The sequence below is a fragment of the Lagopus muta genome, chromosome 4, assembly GCF_023343835.1.
Source record: "Lagopus muta isolate bLagMut1 chromosome 4, bLagMut1 primary, whole genome shotgun sequence".
Classification (NCBI taxonomy): domain Eukaryota; kingdom Metazoa; phylum Chordata; class Aves; order Galliformes; family Phasianidae; genus Lagopus; species Lagopus muta.
The window spans coordinates 56366719-56388835 of NC_064436.1; the positions used below are offsets into that span (position 1 = coordinate 56366719).

The 22117-nt window shown below is 44.4% G+C and overlaps 1 protein-coding gene across 10 annotated transcripts in view; it reads left to right on the plus strand.

Annotated features, from left to right (window-relative positions):
• Positions 1-7218: 7218 nt before the first annotated feature.
• LDB2 (LIM domain binding 2) overlaps positions 7219-22117 on the plus strand; it is a 208140-nt gene continuing 193241 nt past the window's right edge. For 4 of the 10 annotated variants that reach the window (XM_048943177.1, XM_048943181.1, XM_048943179.1 and 1 more), the window contains exon 1: positions 7219-7552. In XM_048943177.1, the coding sequence (XP_048799134.1) occupies positions 7421-7552 (132 nt within the window). In that variant the 5' untranslated portion in view covers positions 7219-7420. The remainder of the gene's footprint in view (positions 7553-22117) is intronic. The other 6 variants (XM_048943173.1, XM_048943175.1, XM_048943174.1 and 3 more) reach the window with 2 other exon arrangements.

Consider the following 22117-nt stretch of genomic DNA (forward strand, 5'->3'; position numbering starts at 1 on the left):
GCTGTGTTGCTCAAGCTGCAGGTAGTTAATACAGCAGTGTAAATAGGCATTTGTGGCCGCAGAATCTGTGTGATGGGAGGATGCTGAGCAGACAACAGAGAGCAGAAAGTGAAGGTGCCATCCTGTCTCTGTGAATGCAGCAGCTCTTGATCTGGGCTGAGCTGTGAGTCTGAGGGAGCTCAGGTCTGCTGCTCCCCTGGAGGAGTCATCATCTTTCTATGCCTCCTGTGCATGTCAGACATGGATAAGATGTGTTTGGTCTGGATTAAATAATTAGATACGTGGTCACTTTTTTGGCCACTGGATATGGGTTACTGAGTATCATTCCTGGAAGGTACGAGTTGTAGAAGGAACAGAAGCTATCACATAGATGAGATAAAGATTTATTCAGTATATGTTTTGCTTAGGCTCTTATTCTGTGCAAAATCATTATTCACAAAAAGCAGAGGCAGAGCCACACTTTTGCCCTCATAAGCTGGAACATTTTGCTCTTGCAGCATAATCAGATTTTCCAAGCAAAACTCTCGGTTATTTCAGACACATTTATGCAGCTGTACAAGGCCTTGGCAAAAATCAAGTACTGCAGAGCATGTTAACATTTCAAAGTATAAAATTTAGATCAATATCGTATAGTTAAGTTTTAAAAGCCAAATTAAAGAATGTATCTGTTGTGCCCACAAAATATGCATACAGGTTTGATTGCATTTTCCATGCACTGAGTGTACAATCTACAATACTGTAGGGAGAACCTGCAACAGTGATATCCAGAATTGAAATGGATCTATTTGGCATGCCTTCATTTCCTGGCAGGTTTTGGCCTGTGTTTTGGACGTGCAAAGGTTTTAGATCAAATCTTTATAAAGGAGGGAGAATAATTTAGAAACAGGAAACAAAAGACTCCAGAAAAATTTGTACCAGAGATGTTATTTTCCAACACACATTTTTTTCCAATATTGTTTGGGACTTGATGTTAAAATAATTGATTAAATGAAATAGTGGAACTGCATATGTTGTTGTGAAGTGTAACTGCAGTCTCAGAGCATAAGGGTGAATGCAGTATAGACCTTGGGAGCCTGGCTCAGTTAAAGGATAAAGGCCTAATTATATGAACTGAACGTCAAATTCATGCCACCTTGGTACCATGTTCAGAATTTCTCCATGCATCTTTACCTTTCACACCAGCTTTCCTGCCTGTCCATTGCTTGTTCTGCTTTATGGGCTGGAACAGTGTGTGCCTGTGCTGTGCAGGATCTGAGTAAAAACCTGAGGTATAATCACGTTTCTGCCACTCATTTCCTCAGACATTTAACTCCTTACCATCCCCACCTGTAAAATGGGGAGAGATGTCCATATGCATGGTTGTGTCTTTCCTAGGGCTAATCACAACAGCATCTCCATGAATGTTTGTAAAACACTCTGCAGATGAAAATCGCCAAAGAAGTGCTAGGGATGATTATTATAAGTTAATGAACAAATTTCAACTTATATTTGATTGCCAGGTAATTCAAATGGGAACCACCAGCCCTTCCCTCTCTTCGAAGAAAAGTTGACAGTCAGCTAGTTGCTAATTAGCACTCAACTGCAATGCCTCCAAAGCTGAGTGCTCCCAGTTGAGTCCTTTAAAAAGTAAGCTTCCAACTAATTGAAATATGCTGAAAGTTGAACAGTGGGTGAGGTGGGTAACAGGTAAATCAGGACTGTGGAATTAGGGGCATTTAAAGAATATTCAGCTTTTCCAGTAGAGACTGTTAGGGAAACGCTGGCCAGAATGAGCAGCATGCTCATGTTCACACATCTGTTCCCTTTCTCAGGCCTACTTTGAAATCTGCAAGACGTGTTATCCCGCCATGTGGTTGTGAGAGCAAGTTAGGGTGGCTTAAAAATGGTGCTGAAGTATGGTGCTGCTTATCTATTAGAATATATGAAGGGGTAGTTATAGTGATTCTTGCTTGGGGCTGGAGCAGACTTAGGAAATTGTGAAAAACACATTGCTTAATATGCTAGAGCTGAGTCCAACATGCCACTGGGAGGTGGCTGCAAGAGGCAAACGACAGGAGTTTCATCCTTTTCTTTTTCCTTCCTGACTGCTCTGATTCACCATCCTCAACACCAGCTCCTCAACCTTTCCTCAGGGAAAACACACACACTTTGGATGAAGAGCCCCAGTTGCTTCAAATAGCTCCTGGTAGTATCAGCCAGTGTTATCCAACACCAATTTTCAGTAGTAGATAGGGGGGGGGGCAAGAGTGAAAGATGAGATGGAGTGAGAAACTGAAGGCAGTTATTTAGACATTCAGAGAAAAGGAGCTCTGGAAAGGGGCTCTGTGGAGGCGTGAAGGAAGGAAAATGAGAGAAATGGAGTTAACATTGAAACAAGGAGCAAGTGGAACAAAACAAGACAGAAGTGTTGTTGAAGCTGCTGGCTTCTAGAAGAGCAGACTTTGTGGTATGCTCAGAGATGCAGTATGCCAAGGTATACAAAGTCTCTTTGGCGTTTCACCAGTCTGGAAGATGAGATGGTCCTGTCAAGTGGCAGAAGTTCTGTGGTACCCTGGATGTCAAGGACTGAATCGTGGAATCGCAGAATGCTCTCAGTTGGAAGGGACACATAATGATTATCGAGCCCAACTCTTGGCTCCACACCAGAGCACCCAAAACCCTGTGTCTGAGAGCACTGCCCGAACACTCCATTAATTCTGGCAGCTCGGGTCCATGCCCACTGCCCTGGGCAGCCTGTTCCATGCCCACCGCCCTCTGGTGCAGACTCATTCCCTCTCCCCCAGCTGCCCCTCCCCTGACACAGCTCCATGCTGTTCCCTCGGGCCCTGTTGCTGTCACAGAGAGCAGAGTTCAGCCTCCTCCAACCCCTGTGAGGAACCTGAGAGATGGGCAGACTCCTCAAAGACTGTTCGATTAAGCATTCAGAAAATCCAAAGACAAAATTGAAAATCTTCTTTGATTAGAGACAAAGACCTTGTGTGTACCGCAGAACTGAGAAGTATTTAAAATCTCTTCTGTGTTCTCATCTGTTCAGAGGTACTTCCAGCATCATTGGTACATGCTGCAGCTATAACTTAAAATCGTATTTACTAGCATTAAGCAGATGAAGAGAATCCTTAGAAATGTCATATGTAAAGAATTATCATTATATGTAATTTATGCAAGTTAGATTTGAGTTTGTGAACAGCCTGAAGCATTTAAAAGAACCCTTCATGCTGCACCGTAAACTCTGAAACATGGTGGTTTTGGTGGGCCCTACTAAGGGAATTATGAAAGATATTTATGAAAAAAAGCATTGTGCCATTTATTAATGACAGGAAAGGACATTCGCCATGGCCAGAAGAAAAAAAAAACAGCCTACATAGAAAAAGATGGGAAGCGCCTATGGAGCCTGGCAAGTATTTTCAGTGATAGATTCAATAAATGTATTTATTTTCCTGTCCACAAATTGTCTGTGAAGGGACAGTATTTTCCCATATATGTTTTTTATTTCAATATATTAATATTTAATGCAAACAAATTACAGCTTCTAGATTTCTTTTAAATTGCAAGCATCTGCTATATTACGTCCTATGGCTGTAGAAATTAAAGGCAGCACATAGCTCTGAAACTTGCCAAAATCCTGTGTTTGAGCTTGGCGATAGTGTGCTGCGTGTGATGGGCTGTTGTTGGTGTTTCTCTCTCGAACATCCCAACTTTTGATGAGCACGTTTCATTTGAGTCACTCATGAGCACTCCAAGGGAAAACAGCTTTGTTCTCTTACCTAAGGTCACTCTGCAGACAAAGCCTTTACTGCCATCTGTATAAGCAAAGGACAATCTGAAATTTGGTCAGTTTTTTCATGAAATTCATATTTATTTCAGTGTTCTCAAGAAACCTCATTTCAAATACCTCTTGTAATTAGTTCTTCACTTTCTGTGCATCTCTAACTGAGATCATCCTCTCCTTTTCCAGTCTTCTCAGCAGCTACAAAGCATCTTAAATGTATCCTCATAAACCTGATTACTGACAGAGGCCAACAACCAATGCATACCAGGGATAAATACAGCAATTACACCTATTTACAGCTGTATCTCTTTTCTGCATTATTATTACTAAGTGGTTATTAAAAATAGTGCAGCCTCCAGTGCTGCTTGTCAGCCCTGCAAAGCAGGCGCTGTGCCTTGGTTGCGCGGTGTGGGGCCATGGGTGTTGTGTTGTGCCAAAAGGATCCTTGGGCTCCAGCCATGGTCACAGTCAGAAGGCAACACCCAGCCCTGTGAGGGCACAAGCAGAAGGACAGATGAAGAAGCTGTCCCACTTTACCAATTCTTGCTCTCTGTTTGCATCCTGGGAAAAGGTTCCACCATTGCTTTTTTTGGCTGCTTGAACAGTCCTGCTGTTGTAGCACATCATGGCTATGTGGAGGCACTGAGGGTTACATGTTGACGGGTACAGATGAAGAAAAAATCTCAAATCAGCCACACTTCTACCTTTAATGAAGGGAAATTGTTCTCAAAAGCTGACAGAGTGGAGTCCTTGACTCCTGTAGGTCCTTCTGCTTCTGCCCAGGAGAGGGCAATATGGCACCCAGACATCAGCCAGCATCCAGCTCCACCTCTGGGGGCCTCTTGGTGTGACTGAGGCCCACACAGTAGAATTCTGGGCAGAGGGACACTAAACATGGCTGCATCTTCACTTCAGTGGGCTAATGGTCCATTCTCCCACCCACCTCCGTGTCCTGGGTGGGAATGGCTCACATGTTAGGTGCCATGAGAGTGTTTGCTGTATGAAGCTTTGAGGATGGGGAGACCAAAGTGCTGTAGCCCTCCCTTCTAGTAAGGATCTCTGCTTGGAGGTGCAGAGGTATCCACATATGTATACACTCATGTAAATGCAACGTGCACACACACTTGTTCTCCATGCATAGACAGGCACATGCATGCACTCATTTTCTGGTTTGGGAAGACCAAGAAATTGCTTCCTCTTGCTTTCTTCCACCTCCTTTTCACTAAACTCATTTTCCAGACTAAGCAGCCCAATTTAGGTTGTCCTAAATCCCAGGCCAGGTGTCCGTCTTGGATCCCAGCTCCACTTGCAGAGCAGCTCCTTCCCCAGCCCAGGCAGTACTGAGCTGCACTCCTGCAGAGCTGCTGGACTTAAAAGGCAGCAGATCCAAGCGGGAACCAAGCTGACACTGCCAGGGTCCCTGTAACTTTATTTCCCTTTGATTTCACCTTCTGTTTTACTGTTCCATGCATCATGCTGGTCTAGATGATAACTGGCAACTGGAAGTGCTGCTGGAGCCTGTAATTAGCCAGTCCCTACCCTGGGATTTGGTTCTTGCTGGTGAGCTTTAGGTGTACAATAATTTGCCAGTTAATCAATGGGAATTATTAAAATATCACTGCATATTTTTTTTTTGCTTTGCAGAAGAGCTGTACACATAGGCTTCTGTGTGGGGGACTATCTGGGGTTGCAAATCATGAAAGTGAATCGTCCTTATCCAATATTTGGAGTTTGTTGTGGTTTTTTTATCTTTCTTAAAGCAAGCTCTTCCCGCTCCGCTCCCCCCCCCACTATGCCAAAAGGAAACTGTATTAATTTCATTGCCAGTTTAACTTCTCGAGACAGTGAATTTCAGCATGGTCAAAAAGTCCTTTAAGCAGACACCGTTCTGCAACTGTGCAAAATTTCACCATCTTAATTACCAAAAAAAAGCAACAACACAGTGCATCCTGTCTTTGGAAAATATATTTAACTTCAAGCTTGCTTTGCAAACAAAGTAGAATCCACAGTTTGGTAGGTTTTTGTTTCTATAGTAAGTAGGTGATATTCAAAATATTTTTTAAAATGGGCTTATTGGTTCTGTAATTCTGTAATTTCCCCATCATTTTGGTTTCAGACTCAAAGGTAGCTGGGCGGGGTTTGCAGGAACACAGGCGGGAAGCCCCAGGGCAGCCCTCTCGCAAGGCATGCAGCCACGTTGCAGGCTGCTGAGCTGCCAGCAAACACTGGCAGGACATTGGCACTGGCACTGCAGCACCACGGGGCTGGGTGTGCTGTTTGTTAGGCTCCGCTCTGGCTGGGATGGGCCTGGAGCAACCATACAGCATTGCTGCATAGCTAGGGCACGTAGGATCTGCTGGCTCTGTGTTCAGTGGCAGAGGCTGTGGGAAGGCTGTGAAGCAGCTCAGTACGTCACTTCTTCTGGAAGCTGTTGCTCCACAAGAGCGTACAGAAAGAGTTTTGCTAAGCAGCAATGGGTACTTCGAAGATAAATTGTGATTGTGATCAGCGGTCAGTGGAAGAAAGTGATTTAGCTCTCTATGGAAATGGAGAAAGCCAATGGAAATTGGGGTTTTTCAAATCTGTCTCTAAATATTCCTACTTTCGGTTGGATTCGGTTAAGTTTTTTGGCAGTGGGTGAAGCCATACAAGGCTGCTGTATGTCTGGGGTTCAGTCAATGTGTAGAGCATAATGCATATGGGCTGCTGTGGTTCCCCACCCATGGGACGGGCTGCACGCAGCCCCATAGCCATTCCGTTTGTCATTACAGCTAACGGAATCCATTCCTAGAGTGGTTCCATTTGCTTGAATGAATGTACTTAAGAGATGAATTCAGCGCTGTTTATGGTCTGCACACCACTTCGGTGGTTGCTCCCCCTCGGAGCCCTCACACTGAGCAGCCCCGTGCCGCACCCTCACACCCTCAGCGCTGTGAGGAGCCCCGTGCTGTCCGGGGCTCCTCGTGCACGTGACAAGCCAACCGATAAAGTTCCCCCCGCTCCTCCGTGGGCCCCGTGCAGTTCTGGGTCCCCTGTTATTTCACCCCAACAGAGGCAGGACGGGCGCACGGGGTGCTGCTGATGGCCGCGGCCGGCCCCTCGCTCTGAGCCGCGGGGGCTCCGCGCCAGTCCCGCCGGGGCTCCGTGCCGGGGAGGCCCCGCGCTCCCCTCGGCGCCCCACGCGCGGAGAGGCCCCGCGCCCTCCGCCCCCGGCCCCGCGCGGGCTCAGGCAGCGTTAAAACCAGCTATATGCTAACGAGCCCCGCCGCCGGGCTCCTCAGGGGTCCTGGCGGGGAGACGCCGAGCGGAGCCCCGCACCTCCGCGGGGCCGCCAGAGGAAAATGCCGCCGGCGAGGCGCTCCCACGGCGCGAACAGGAAATGACCCCCTCGGCAGCCGCCGCTTTAAAGCGGAGCGGCGCTGCCCGCGGCCCCCCGCTCCCCGCGCCCACTGCCGCCCGCCCCGGCGCGCCCCGCGCCCCCCCCGCCGCCGCCCGCGCTGAGGGCTCGCAGGCAGCTCCCCGGCAGCTCCCCGCCCGCATGTGTGCGTGTGCGCCTGCCGCTACTTTGTGCCGCGGAGAGCGCGCAGCCCATGTGCTCTGCATGGAGGTTGGCGGTACTCTGTGTCGCTTGAACCTCCGCGAGCAGGCAAGATGTCCAGCGCACCACATGACCCTTTCTATTCTTCTCCTTTTGGCCCGTTCTACAGGAGGCACACGCCGTACATGGTGCAGCCGGAGTACCGAATCTACGAAATGAACAAGCGGCTGCAGGCGCGGAGCGAGGTGAGTCCGCGCGGCTCCGTCCCGCTCGGCGGCGCGGGTGTGCGGCGAAGCCCTCGTTAACCGGGCACTTTAATTGGGCGATCCCTCGTTATGTCTCCGCGCGGAGCAACTCTCGGGGTCGGCGCCCGCTCGGTCTGAGCGGCGGCGTTGCGGCGCGGCACTTCGGGAGGCACTGCGGGGCTCTCCAGCCCCAGCCGAGCGCTGGGGGTCCGTCCGGCTGCTACGGGGCGAGGCGCCACCGCGGAAACCGCGGGGAAAGGTGCGGGGGGGAGCTGAGCCTCGATCCGCTCCGCACCTGGAAACTCGTTACAAAGGGAAAGGAATGGCAGCAGCAAACAGGAGCGGAGTTTTGCAAACTTGCGCCCCGGCTGCGCTCGCGGAACGCGTGTCCGGGGGACGGGCAGCCGCGCTCACGCCGGGTGCCGCGGGCGGGCGATGCCTCCCCGCCCCGCCGCGCGCTGTCAAAGTGCCGCGGGACGGGAACTCCGCGGGTGCTGCCCGCGCTGGGCGCAGTGTGGGCGCCGTGCGGCCGGCCCGGCGCGGGGCAGCTGCCACGGAGCGGAGTGCTGCTCGGAAAGGGGACGTTCGGCCGCTCAGGGGGAAGAGCCGGGGAGGCTGCAGCCTGTTCGTGTGGTTAACACGGCGCACTTCTGCCTGCCGGAGTATAGCGTGGCCGGGATCGGGCTGCAGTGCTGCCATGTGGCTGTGTTTGGGCAGCAGACCGTCCTGGCGCTGGGATTTTTGCGGTACTTTGCCGGCGGTACCCTGCAAACACTTTGTAAAAGTACCCATCTTGTGTTATTGAGAGCTTCGTACAGCCCCTCTTCGTACCCGTGTCTGCTGAATCTGTGTCACCAGGCGTGGCGAAGGATTTTGGACCGACCCGTTTGTTATGCTGTAGTTCCTGGAAAGAACCAGAGGTCACAACAAAATAAAGCACGCATGCATGCCCGACTGTCAGCCGAGCCATGGAGGCAGTGCCGCTCAGTGTACACAGTGCACACACGAGCGGTGACCTGCTTTCTGATTGGCCGCCGCTCCCGGCGCTGGGCTCTGCCACTGCTGCTCCCGCTCGCTGCTGTGGGGTTCAGTGCCTCTCGGTGCTGGCGGGGAGCTTACAGCAGCCCCCAGAACCACGGGGACCGCTCTGCACTTGTGCCCCAATTGGTGGTGCCCGTTGGTCTCGGCCGTTTGGGTGTCGGTGGGGTGGTTCTGTGTGTTTTTTCTATTCTGCAACTGTTTTGTCAGTGTCTCGCAACTCTGTTCTTACATTCCTGCACATACTGGCATTGTAGTTTCTAGACTTTGTCAAGCAGCAGAAATCTGTATTGTTCAGAGATTCCTTTAGGGTTCTGTTATCGAAGCCACTCCGACATGCAGTCAGTGTTCATTTCGCTATTTTACATATTACTTCAGCAACGCTTTGGGCCACAGCTTCCAATTGCAACTCCCTTACAAACGTTCCACTCAAAAAGTTTTGGAGGGACTCATAAAGCAGCCCCTCCTGCACTGTGCTGAGAGCCTGCTGTGTTGGAGGGCTCCTACTGTGAGATAGTGCGTGGGGGACAAGCAGGAGCCGTGGGTTCCAGCAGGATCTGACTGACAGATAGTGCTCTGTTAATGAAGGCCTTATGCTCAAGTATTTATTATTATTATTATTTTGAATTTGCTCAGAGCAAAAAGAGTTTTGCATTGTGGTTGTTCAGGGTTTCCATTCTGGTTGTCTGTTTTTAAATTTCTCTGCTCTGTGCTGTAAGTATTGTTGTTTGTTGACATGCATTTTCTAGCTAGCTTCATGCCATCTCTTTTATCCCCCGCTTTAAACCCCTTCCTTAATAAAGAAAATAATAATACTAAAAAAAACTGATGAGTTTCCTGGGCCAGTCACAGTGCCTAGATGCAGACACCCTGCGAGGAATCCTGCTGCTTCCTCAGGCAGGTGGGGAGCAGAAGTTTCGCATTAACGTCCCCCTCTTTCAAGTGTGTTTGTGCTCAGGAGCTGAAAGCTTCTGGAGCGTATGTGAGTGGCTCTGAATTTCTCCAGACCAGCCCCGTTGAGGCCCATATGCCATGGGAGGTGCTTGTGCTTTGGGTGATGCTGGCGTGCCATGTGAGCATTTCTCTTTGGGCAGCTTTTGGGATAACTTAGGCATTGCTCTCTGGTGGAGCCCCAGGGGGTAAATGAATGCAAGGAAAGTAGCTTAAGGGGAAAGGAGTTGGAAAGAAACTGTCCAAAGGCTGGGGGTAGCACGATGTCAGATTCTGCTCATACCCAACTTCTGGAGAGCTAGTGAGAATTTGTCCTAAAAAAAGGAAGAATCCTACAGCTCTTATTCCTTGTCCCATCCCAAATGTGTGCCTGGAAGCCTCAGGGATTGTGTTGCTTTGTTAAAAAATTAAGATGTTCCTAGTAATGTTCTAGAGTTGGGTTCTCTGCCATCCCTCACAGCAGTGGAAGTTCTAAGGCACAGTGTGTGTGTAATGAATGAAGTTGTGCACAGGATGGACAGAAAGCCATGGAAGGAGTGTCTGTATGCTGTGTCTGTCCCTTTCCTCCCTTCCATCTGCAGAGCCCCCCTTTGCAGTGAACTCCCGTGACTTCTGAATGAAGCTTGCAGGTGGGTGAAAGTGATTTTAACGAAGCTCGGGGCTGGTAGGGCTGCCGTTGGGGCAGGTGTGCCATTGGGGCAGGTGCATGCCACATCTGCTGCTATCAGGGTGAGTGCAGGGTGAGTGGTGCACAGGGGCAGCGCTGCCCTCAGAGCTGCTCTGCTTTCAGGGACCCTCCCTGAGAGCTGTGCCAGCATTGGGTGGGAAGGGGTACATAGGCCCTGTAAGGGCTGTGCTGATCAGACAGAGTACCAGTAGTAAATAAAGGTCATTTAGATGCAGTGTGGATGTCTTTGTCACTCCTGTTTTCTTTAGGAATAAAAGGTAGTGAGGAAAGTAAGGAATTAGCAGCCGCAGCCTGTGCTGGGTGTGCAAACTTGCACTCTCCAAACTTGTTACAACTTTCTGGGCAGAACCTACAGCTCCTGTTTGAATCCAGGGTCAGTCCTGGGCGAGGAATTCCAATCACACCCAGGCAGGGGGTGGCTGTGTGATGTAAGGGCTGGCAGGAGGCCAGCACCCAGCTAATTCCTGTGTCATCTGAAGTAACGAGGGGAGCCTGCCTTGTGAGCTGGCTGACAGGAACACCTCAGCTTCCTTACAAGTGGTTCGAAGAAACCTTATCTTGTAATATTTTTCTCCAATGGAAATAAATACATGATTTCTTAATAATTCTTGGGCTTGCCTGGTGCCAGTTTGTAATGTATCAACAGTCCAGACTTAAAGAAGTAAAAGCGTATTGAAATGTTTAATAATCTTTGGCAGATATAAAAATAAACCTTATGCACTTCTCTCACAGTTAGCTAACTTTCTGGGTAACTGCAATACAGATGTTCCCTTGCTGTGTTTGTGGTTTAAGGATTTCATGACTGCTTACTCAAACTCAGTTTATCTTAATATTTTTGTATCTCCATTGTTTGAACATTTCAGGAGAGCAGGGCTGTTGTTGCGTTGTATTCAGCAGCTTCTCAAGTCCTGGGTAGTACGCAGTGTAGGCAAATTAGCTTCAGTATTTTCTCTGTTCTTTATTAAACTCTATGTTTAAAAAAAAAAAAAAAAAAAAAGCACCTCTTTTCCTCTTTGATGTTTTGATGTTGCAAATCCTTTCCATTGTAATATTCAATCATTTGGAATTGCTCACTCTTAAAAGAAAACAAAAGGTGATTATATCTTGTAGATAATTATTTTTCAGTGGCAGTGCGCTGTGGATGGAGCACTTCAAGTTGCTGACAGTTTAAAGTTTGAGGCATTGCTTTATTGCCAATAATCAGAGCATCGTATCGAGCCTCTCACGGGTTTGTTTAGCTCCTTGTATTTGCAAAACTTCTGTCTGTTACAGTGTATGGAATTTGCCTGTGTCTCTCTGCTGCAGGAGAGCAGAGCCCTCCTGGCTGGGAGGGCAGTGTTGTAGGGTGACTACAGAACTTGATTAGTGGCGTGTTTGTTTAAATGACAGTTAGCTTAATCAAACCATATTAAACCCCTTTGAAACAGCATAGTGAATTTTCAAAAGCAGAGATTTCACGATGGAAGAAAATTTAAAGAAAACTAAAAGGAAAAATAAAGGAGGATGTTATGATCATTTAGAAGGTACCAAATGAGCTGGAAGCTCACACAGATGTTGGGATCCAAGCAAATATTTAAAGTGAAGCAAATCACAGCAGAGCAAAACAAAATTCTGCAGTTAAATGAAAGTCTCTTATTTTACTTCCCCACATTGCTATCTGATGAAATAAGCTTTTCCTCTTCTTCTAAAAGCGTTTTTAATAGATTAGTCACAAAAATATCTGTTGTGACATCACGTTTGTTCACATAGCAACTTCGTATCGCAAACAGATCTCTGATGTTGTATACGTAGATTTGAGTTTGTCTATGAGTTTATTTTGTTGGGGGAAAACATAAACTTATGTCTCAGAGTAGTTTTGAGGAAATAGCTATTCGTCCACAACCACACCAATAGTACGCAGCAATTCTGGGAACATCAGTAAAGGATTTTCAGTAACTACTTCTAAAATCCTGCTTTGCTGAAGCTGAGGTCAGTTTTAAAAGAGCCCCTTGAACTCCTTTCAGCAGACACGGTCTTCAGGATGAATTCAGGTCTCATTTTCCTGATTGTCTTTTATTTCATAGAATCTTTTTCATCTATCTAAAAAAAAAAAAAAAAAAAAAAAGCACACAAAACTGTTGCAGCTGTTTTCAATTAAAATTTTTACAAACTAACAATACTTATGAGGCTGGGAAAGAAATAAAAGACAGCTTCCTTTCTGTGCTGATCCATAGCTTACAGTCAGCGATGTCTTACTGCATTTCTTTTTTCTTCTCCTGTAGTTATAATATAAACTGCGTGCTTAAGGGACAGGGAGCTTTTGGGGCAGGAGCTGGTGAGTGGGGAAGGGGAGAGTCAATAAGAAATACGGAGGCTGGATCCCCTTGTAAGTTATTGTGATGCTTGCTAGATCATTTTCTATAAATAAATCTTCTCAACCCTTTCTTTTTTTTTTTCTTTTCTTGTTCTTTATTTTTTAAACCACAAATCCACTTTAAAAAAAAAATCCCTTAAACTCAGTCTTTCTCTGATATAAACAAGATTTACTGTGCGGATCCAGTCTAACAAATAGCAGCCTCTGGATGGTGAGAGGGAGCAAAGCAGGGATCTTGACAAGGTCCCAGCCCTGTGCTCTCACTTCGGCTGGAGTTCTGCCTGCTGTTGGATTGCAAGACCAGATTTAAAAAATAATTTGGTTTTGGTGTATATACTTCCTTTGTTTATAGAAAAAGTATATGGATGGATTGCTAAACACATAGCAGTATTTTTTAGCTGGACTTTTTGCTTCAAATTATATTTGTTCATATCTTTTTGCCAAAAGTTGCATATCTGCTGTAAACAGGCATTCCGACCGAGCTGATACTTTGTGTGTTTGCTTCCTCCTGAGCAAGGCTTGCTTTCCTGGCTGTACTGTGTAAACAAGCTGGCGTATATCCTCAGTCTGCTGGGTGCTCTTTTCCAGAAGTGGCTCCTGGTCTGCTCAGGGCCTCGGGGTGACCCTGGTGGGACCCAGTGGCAGATGGTTTGTGGCTTCCAGAAATGGCTGGGGTAAGGAGACTGCCTGTTGGCTTCATATATTAGCCAGAAATAATGGAAGAAACCTCTCTGAGACCCTGGCTGAAATCTCCTTAGGACTGTGTGTTTCTTTTCCCAGTATGTTCTTGCTGGCCTTGGTTGTCGTCTAAGTTCAGGGCAGACAGAAAATGCTTCATTGCCAGAACACTATTTCCATTTCTGTTACATTCTGAAGGACAGCCGTGTCCTCCTACACTCAAACCCAGTTATTCATCTGAATCAAAGGGAGTACTTTTGTACTCTTGGTGCTTCTGAGGTAAGTGGGGATCAGCTAGAGCCACCTGAGGGCAACAAACATTGGGGTGGGATCAGCTGATGCTCCTGAGTCGACTCTGTCACTTCTGTGCCTTATGGGGCTAGTGAAAAATCACTGACCTGGAAATACAAGACCTTTGCAGGAATAAAATGTTTTGGTGGCCGAAGTCTGTTGGTGGTGTAGAGTCCTTTCAGCAGCCATAAATTTTACAGGGGCAGGCTATCCTGTCCACGAGACACGGGCTCCCTGGGCACTGCCTTGCTGCTCCTTCGACAAGAAGCCACATGATGAGCCTGCTGGCTGGGCTGCTGTTCCTCCCTGCAGCATGCAGCACTGAAGCACAAGGTTGAGTGTAGCTGCTTTATTTTTTCTGAATAAGTCATCGGTATTTTTCATAACTCTACAGCCTGTGTAGGTATCAGATGAGACCTGCTCCTTAAGGTCTTTCTGATGTCAGTACTCGTATCCAAGTACTCATCCAAGGTAGTCACAAACTCACAACTGACACAACAAAGCCAGAACTTTACATGGGTTTCTAACTGTGCTTCGACTCTGCTGCCGGAGTATCTGCAAACTGAATAGAGAGATTGCTGTATCCTTCCGAGTATTTGATAAATTAGAACATTGTTGCAGTAACTCTCAGGGTGATCTGCAGTACCTGCGGGTTGCCTTTGTGCCACAGTCGGCTTGCCAAGCCTGGTTACACAGACAGAAAGAAGTTAAAATCTATCTGTGGTATTTGTGTGTGGTTCAAAAGGGAAGATGAAATGTGATCTCTGAGTACGTTTTTGTGATCAGGTTGGTCAGGTACAGCAGATTTAATACCTGTTCCGATCCTACCCATGATAGGGCACCCTTCATGCGCTTGAGGCACTTGAGCACCCTTCGTGACTCCATGACTGTGCAAGGGGGTTGCACAGATTAGTTGCATGACCTTGTCTGTTGCATTCGTAGAAACATTGAATGTATATAACAGCGATCACATTTGGACACCCCTGCTTAATAAAGGCCCAAGGATGGGCTGAGTCATAAACCCACTGTGCTCAGTCTTCAGAAACTTAATAAATGAATGAACCAAATGTCCATGTTGGAGTGTTACCACGTGTTGTTTTCCAACATACTTTTTTTCTTCGGACTTTCAAACGCTTGTCTTTTCTAATTGATTTTTTTATTAGGTTATTTGGTGAAGTAGTAAATTGATTGGGAGAGTTAAGGCTTAATACATTGCATATTTGCATTATTTCATATATCTTATTGTGATTTGTGTTCTAGTTGTGTAGTTTTGCTTCAGCCATTAGCAGAACATTGTATCAGAGAAAGACTTACCATCTGTTCTAGAGCAGGGTACAAAGAGATTTCTAAAATATTAATAACCACATTATACATAAAGAAACATTCTAAATCTTTAACTACAGCAGTCACACGGAGAGAGGAAAAAGCTCAGAAAACAGAAGAGAGTGAAACTTTCTTGTGTTATTATTTAAGCTCACTTTGTCCTTCAGGAAGACAACCAGCAACACTGGTATTCCTGACCATCTCCTTTTCTAAGGAGTAAAGGACCTTCAAGGCAAGCGTGAAAACTATTTTGCCCTTAGGTTTGCAGGCTGGATATATATATATATATATATGTGTATATGTATATTTACAGCTGATGAAGGGGAATACAAAGTGCTGCGTACTCAGTTTCACATGTTCTAACAGTAACTTGCCACTGTTACTGTCTTCAGTAATTCTTGTTTCTACTTTAAGCACTGAAAATCTTTTTGTGTTATTCTATTTCACATCACAACACCATTATTGTGGCTGCTAACCATCATGAAGTAAAGGCACAGTAGTTCCTTTGCAGCAAATGAAAATTCTTCCTTTTGAAGTCACCCAGCATCTTGCAAGACCCTCTTTCCTTTGGTACTTGGCTGACATTTATTCACCGTTCTTCTTTGCCATACCACAATGATAAAAACATCCACAGCTTACAGATTCCATGGGTGCCTTTGCAACTATATTGCTTGTTTCAGTTGTTGAAGGCAACACAATAGCTCACTCACTTCTACCTAGACTTATCACTGGAGTATCAGTTAACCCTTAGGGTAATTGGGTAATAATGTTGTTGATGTGATCTGAAGTATCATTTTAAGCAATTAGAAGTTCATATATAATGTGCTTCAATTATGCATTATATAGCGCATCTATCTGTTTTACAGAGCAAAAATTACCATATGTTTTGTGGGAAGCTTGGCATTTTGCACCGACCGGTGTTCTGCTTGTATTTATGAACAGCATGCCTGTAAACTGTGGTAATAACTCTTTGAAGGCCACACCTATGCACGCTGTCGATTATGTTAAAAAGCAAAAGCTCATTTTAATGAATGTGTTGGCATGAATAATGGGACATGAAAAGCCAGCACACTGGGTAAAGGTTCATTACCTGAGCGCAACAAATGCTTCATGCGGAATTTCCATGACTATGCACTGCTGTTTCACAGTGAATTTTCTTTGACTGTGCTTGTGCTCTTTATGTGTTTGTGTGAATGTTTGATCACCGATGTTTTATTCTCACGAATAATTGCAGAATGCAAATTTCAAGTCGTTAAGCATTCCAGAGAGAAGTTGTTTGTTTTATATGGGCTAAGCTGAAAAGCACTTTCCTGTTTTTAGTTTCCAGAGCCTTCAAGATAGAGCCATGATCTTTAGCAATTCGATACGCCAGAGACAAATCTCCTATTGCTTTGCAGTGGTGACTGACTGGTGTATGTATATAAAGCAAATTAATGTCAGGGAGTGGTGGCAATGGGAAAATTGCCACCAGATCAGGAAATAAGATGTACTTGCAGATTTTCTTTTCTTAAGGCAAGGTACTATTTACATTTTAAAGTAACTGCACGGTAATAAGGAAAATAGGTGAAAAAATGAAAAGCTTCCCAACATTTTCAGCTCCATCTCTGCTCCTCTAGTCAAGGATGAGAAATAGAAACTCGTGATATATATCCACTTTCAGAGTATATACTTAATATAATATTAAGTGCATACAGCAGACAATCTTATGAAAGGCAGGCAAATATATGTCTTCAATTTGAATAATTAATGCATTAAAGTAAGTTGTCATTAATTCCTAGCAACTCTGAGTAAAAAGAAGAGTAGAATTCACAAAAATTATTATTTGATATGAATGATTAGCTCAGCTCTTTTCAGTACTTCTTAACATTGTGACAGGGTTAATAATGCAAAGTGAAAAGATCGGTCGAGACACCAGAACACCAAGTACATCTCTCCTGTGGCAGTGCCACAGGATTATTTAACAGCCACATCAAGAGCATCCAAGTTACCCCGTGACTGATTGTTTCATCCAGAGGATGGTTTTCATCAAAATATTCAGTGTCACTGACTTCCTCGTGCAGGCAGTGTGAGCTCTGCTCTGTAACCTGAAGCCACAACTTGTTTGTCTAGATGGACAAGAGCCCCTCCACTGAGCCACTGTGACACCTGGTGGCTTAGGAAGTTACACAGACAGCACCAAACTAACAGGTAGAGTCCAGAGGTTAGTGGTTATTGATAAATGCCCTCTCTTACGAGTATCAGCAGAAGTCTCTTGGCTGGATTACTCTACTCTGTTTCCTTGATATAGTTAAATTAATCATTACTGGGCTCATTTCTCTTCATGGTCTTCATAACACGTATTTGAAGTGTTGTAACATGGGACATCACAAAGTCTATCTGCTTTTATCTCCAGTGCTCTGATGTTTGCACGTCATTCAGATTACACAGAGAAGCACAGTTATGGCTGCAGTACAGAGCTAATATTTTTTGTTTGCAGCCATTAATTTGGTTAACCAAGAGAATGCTTGGAAGGGAGTAAGGTACATTTTGGTGCTGGGTACTTTTGTATATTGGAGTTGAATGGAAAATATAGCAAGCATTTGGCAGTGGGCACAGAGCTCTGTAATACCCTGAATTTGGGGTGTTTCATCTGTGGATAATTCAATAACAATAAAGTTATATTTTTATGAGTTATTCTTGATAAACTTAAAATTGGACCAATACAGAGGTGGAGCTCTGTAGCTGTAAAAGCTCAGGACCTCACACTACCTCACTACCTGACTGTGCTCTCTGTTGGTCACTTCTTGCATCTTCAAACAACAAACATACATCCATGGTTGTTTGAGATCATCTATGATGATCCTAAATGTTTGAGAGGAGTTTCCAAAAACTCACACATTATGTCCCACAGTACTTTCCTTTACCCCAGTACTTGTAGAAAACTTGTCAGCAATTGGGCTGAAATGGCAGGGGGACTCCATCCTTCTGTTCCCCATTACCTTCTGGTATGTCCACAATGCTGTCACTAGAAAAGTGCAGTTAGACAACACATGCCCAAAGTTGTACTGAACTATCTGCAGCTCAGTGCTCAGTGCATGCTATCTATCTTATTTCACATGGAGATATTTGGATTCTTTGCCAAGCACTTGAAGTTGAGGGTGGCTACTGATGTTCATCCACACTCCTGTCTTCACTACATTTATTATAATATGTATTTATATTATAAATATGTCTATTATAATATTTAATTATAAGATTTTTGGGGCTGGTACCATCTTCTCAGTTCTGGTACAGTGATAGCAAGCACAGTGGAGTTGTGGCTGTACTCTCCATTTCTCTTTGGTACTGGGTTGTATATTGTAACTAACCGAAGGCTGAAAGTAGATAGTAGTATTTAAAATTCTTTCAACCCAAATTTAAATATAGCACATTCATTTTGATTTTATAAATCAAATGCTTTAATTGATATTACGTGTATTTATGCAGCACAAAGAATTATCTGACTAGAAATGCCATTATACAGCAAGTTCTTGGAAAGTGACTGTTTAATGTTACTGACACATTTCATTACTTCTCAAGTAATTCAGCATGCTTGTGCAAACCTACTGGCTTTGCCGAGAAAGTACAAATGTATTTTAGGGTAGTGTTCGGATGGTTGATTTGTACATCTGATACTGTTATTAAATCTACTCCTTTTAAAGTGTGATTCTTCAGTAGTTTTGTGTCAATCAGAGAAGCACATTCCAAGCCCATTTTTTCGTAAAAGTGGAAGAACAACTTAAATTCTTCAAGAAAGGCATATTCCTCTCGATGAGGACTGGTGTTGGGTTGTATGTATGTTATTTGAAAAGGATTTGGGGTGAAAATATTATAATGTCTTGTTAGAACCAGAGAGGTTGTTCTAGGAAAGAAAGACAACAATTATTTTTTTCTTTTATTGTTTGCACTCTACTGATTTAATTAGACAGTGAGAACAAACCCACTTTGAATATTAAAAAGACAAAATTAACTTTCCCCTCCCCCTTCCCCACATCTGTTGCCTTTTGGAGGCAGCTCACAGTACCAAAACTATCCAGTGCCTAATGGATTTTGCTGTCTAACAGACATTACCTGTATTTGCTTGCAAATAAGGGAGCTGGTTGTAAATTTTTTATTCCACTTGTGAGGGAAAGAGGCTGTTTAAGTTGTCTGTTGGAAAAACGTGGGCTGTCTTAAGCAGAACTGGTACTGTCTTGGTGTGTTAGACAAATGAAGGTAGTTACAGTTACAGATGCATGTCTGAGTGGTGATCTAATAGCAATCTGAATGATCACCACCCTATAGAAACATAAGTTGTTCCTGAGGCTGCTTCAGGTTGAGAAGAGTCCTGTGAGGGGTTATGTGTTGGTCACGAGCAGGACAGCAGGGGTGGGTAAAAACTGCTGAAATGATCTCTGCTATATTTCATTATGCTCCTGTTTTCTGCAGTGTGAATTAGGAGGTCTGAATTTCAATAAGGAAGGGAAGCAGTGAGCTGCACCTCTGCAAGGCAAGGCCCAACCTGTGCACAGGAGCCCTCCTGCTATCCAGTCTGGGGTGTGAATGTTAATGTCTCATCCTGGGTTGTGGTCCTACAGAGCCAAAGGATGCTACTCCTGTTCAGCCCCCATCCTGGTTTGGGCTCTTTTATCCTCTGCAGACCTGAGAACTCTTTTAGTTTTGTTAACATCTTAAGACAGCACTGAAAAGAGTGTAATTTTTAATAGTTTTCTTCTCACCGTTTTTTAATGGCAGTATTTTTAATGGCACTGTTTTATTAAAACATTTCTTCCTGTGGAGAGGAAAGAGCCTTCCAGATTTTGCTGAAGGTGGCCTTTTACAGACACAATTACCTGTATAATTTTCAAGATTATTATTAGGAAGTATATGACACTATTAGGATCATGGAAACTTGGACAAACCCACCTGGCGTGCAAATTTTGTTAGCAGAATAGCTAGGCTAAACTTGAGAACCCCGAGTGTGATTAGAAGAGTCAACTGAGAAATATAAATTGAGTGCTCAGCCCAGCAGCCTTTCCCTTCCTTGATGGCACACGGATGCACGATTGCAAATAACGTCCTATTTGTGGGCCAGTGGTACTGGTTTTTTATTTTTTTTTTTTGTTTTGCTTTATGTTTTTTTTTGTTTTGTTTGTTTTCTTTCCTAATCTGATTTTCTCTCTCGCAAGCTTCCTAGGTTTGTTTCAGGCACGTCTTCCTGCTTTGTAACTGCAGTGTCCTATCCCAGGCAAAGTTTTCCTGTTTACAGCAGATGGAACTAGCATTCAGCCCAGCATCTGGATGTGCCAGATTCATCACTGCCAGTTTTCTGTAGGAGCTGATTCAGTAAAAATTTGGGTTTGAGACCTACATGTTTTAATAGTTAACAATTCCAGGTGACTCAGAGATGAGTTTGATGCATCTTAAATGATGAGGAAGGCATATGCAGCTTTTAAGTGTGGTCCGTAGTTGTCTGTGTGATAATGTTGTGTGTTCAGGGGCTTAGATTATGTTTGCACTTATCATTTCACAAATGCCAAAGGTATAACAGGAAGCATTGTTAAAAACAGCAGCATTATCAGGGAATATTGAGAAGCAAAGCAAATAACAAGAAAGGGGGGAAGTCTTCAATGGGAAGTTTAACTGGAGAGGGAAATGAATGGCACAGCAGAATAATAGTTAGATCTGGCAAGCTGTAGAAAATAAATCATTTAGCTGAGCTTATCCACATTCTTTGAAAGTGGACTCCAAAGTCTGCATTGTTAGATGTATTAATAAATAACCAATTTTAAAAGATTTGTTATTAGCCTTCTTCTTCATTTGTTTGGTTTCAGTGGCAATCAAAAGCAAATCCTGGACATCCATAGTTAATGTTTCTCAGTGTTTTTCTCGAACAGCTGCTTTGCTGAGAAGGGAAAAGAAGGCAATTGAATGAAATTCATGACCTTTTAGGGTCTGATCAGCCTGAAATGGGCAGCATGTGTGGTTTGTGGCTGATGAACTGGCAGATTTGCAGCTCTGGTGTGACGTCAAGTGCACACATCACAGATTTGTGTGAGCTAAATGTGGGCTTTCAGAACCCATCCCCCTCCTGGTTGCCATTATTTGGGGGCTGCGGACTTCCCCCTGTAAAAATCAGACTGAAAGAATCCAGCCCCTCATTACTGTTAGGAATTTGTGTGCTTGGCAGCGTGGCCTTAGTAACTCAATTCGGTAGCTTTTTTTTTTGTAGATGCATTTTCTGTACAGTTTTGATTTGTCTGGTACAGTAAACAGTAACTTATTGCTTTAATAAGTGACAAATGGATGCAGCTAGCAAATGTTAGTTCTGCTGAAGTAAACAGCAAATTCTTCATTAGTTTCAACAGCGCCAGCACATTATATTTACCTTAAAATATGTGTTCCTTCAGCTTGTTGTTTGTATGAGACTTTGGAGTTCTTTTGCTGAAAAAACAACCAACAGAGATTGAAATAATTACCTCTGTAGGATTTTCTGTATGCTGACAAATTGTTACTGCTATCTTATAGTTGCATTTAGAACCTGTGGATGCATTTCAGGTAATAAAGTAAGTTTGCAGAAGTGCAGCCACTTACATTCATGCTTGTCTCCCTTGCATCTACTTCATGATTTATTAATTTGTAGAAATTGCATTTGAAATTTCCAGACATCTGAACCTTTTTCAGCATCAAACTGACAAACTGACCACTGATCTTAAAAAAAATCATCTACATCAGCACCAACTCAATCATTGACAAGGGCTGGAGGAAATTAAACATCTGGGATCTGTTAAGATTTTTATTTATGCTTTTAAATATTGAAGTGTGTATTGCTGCCTGCCTTTTACACTTTGAGCATGAATCCATTAAAGAATGCTCTCAAAACACAAGCAGTTGTATAGTAAAATGATTTGGGCTAGAAAGCTGGACACAGCTATGTAAGTGTGGAGGAATCGCAAGGAAGTCAATGACGGTGGTGAGCACTGATTGATTTATTTATTGCTGGCATTGAAAACATTGCCAGATTCTTCCCAAATATAGCAGACTTAAATTCCTAAGCGGCTTCTTGCCAAAAAGGCTTTGCACTTGCATTTATCTGTTTTCCATGCTCTACACCTTTGAGGTGCAAACCTGTTGGAGTTCCCAGTCTTCCATGGAAGAATGATGGCCTCAAACTTTCTCGCTATCGCGGTTTCAGATAATCCCCTCCTTACACCCTCACCATGAGGCCTCTTGGGACAGTTTCCTT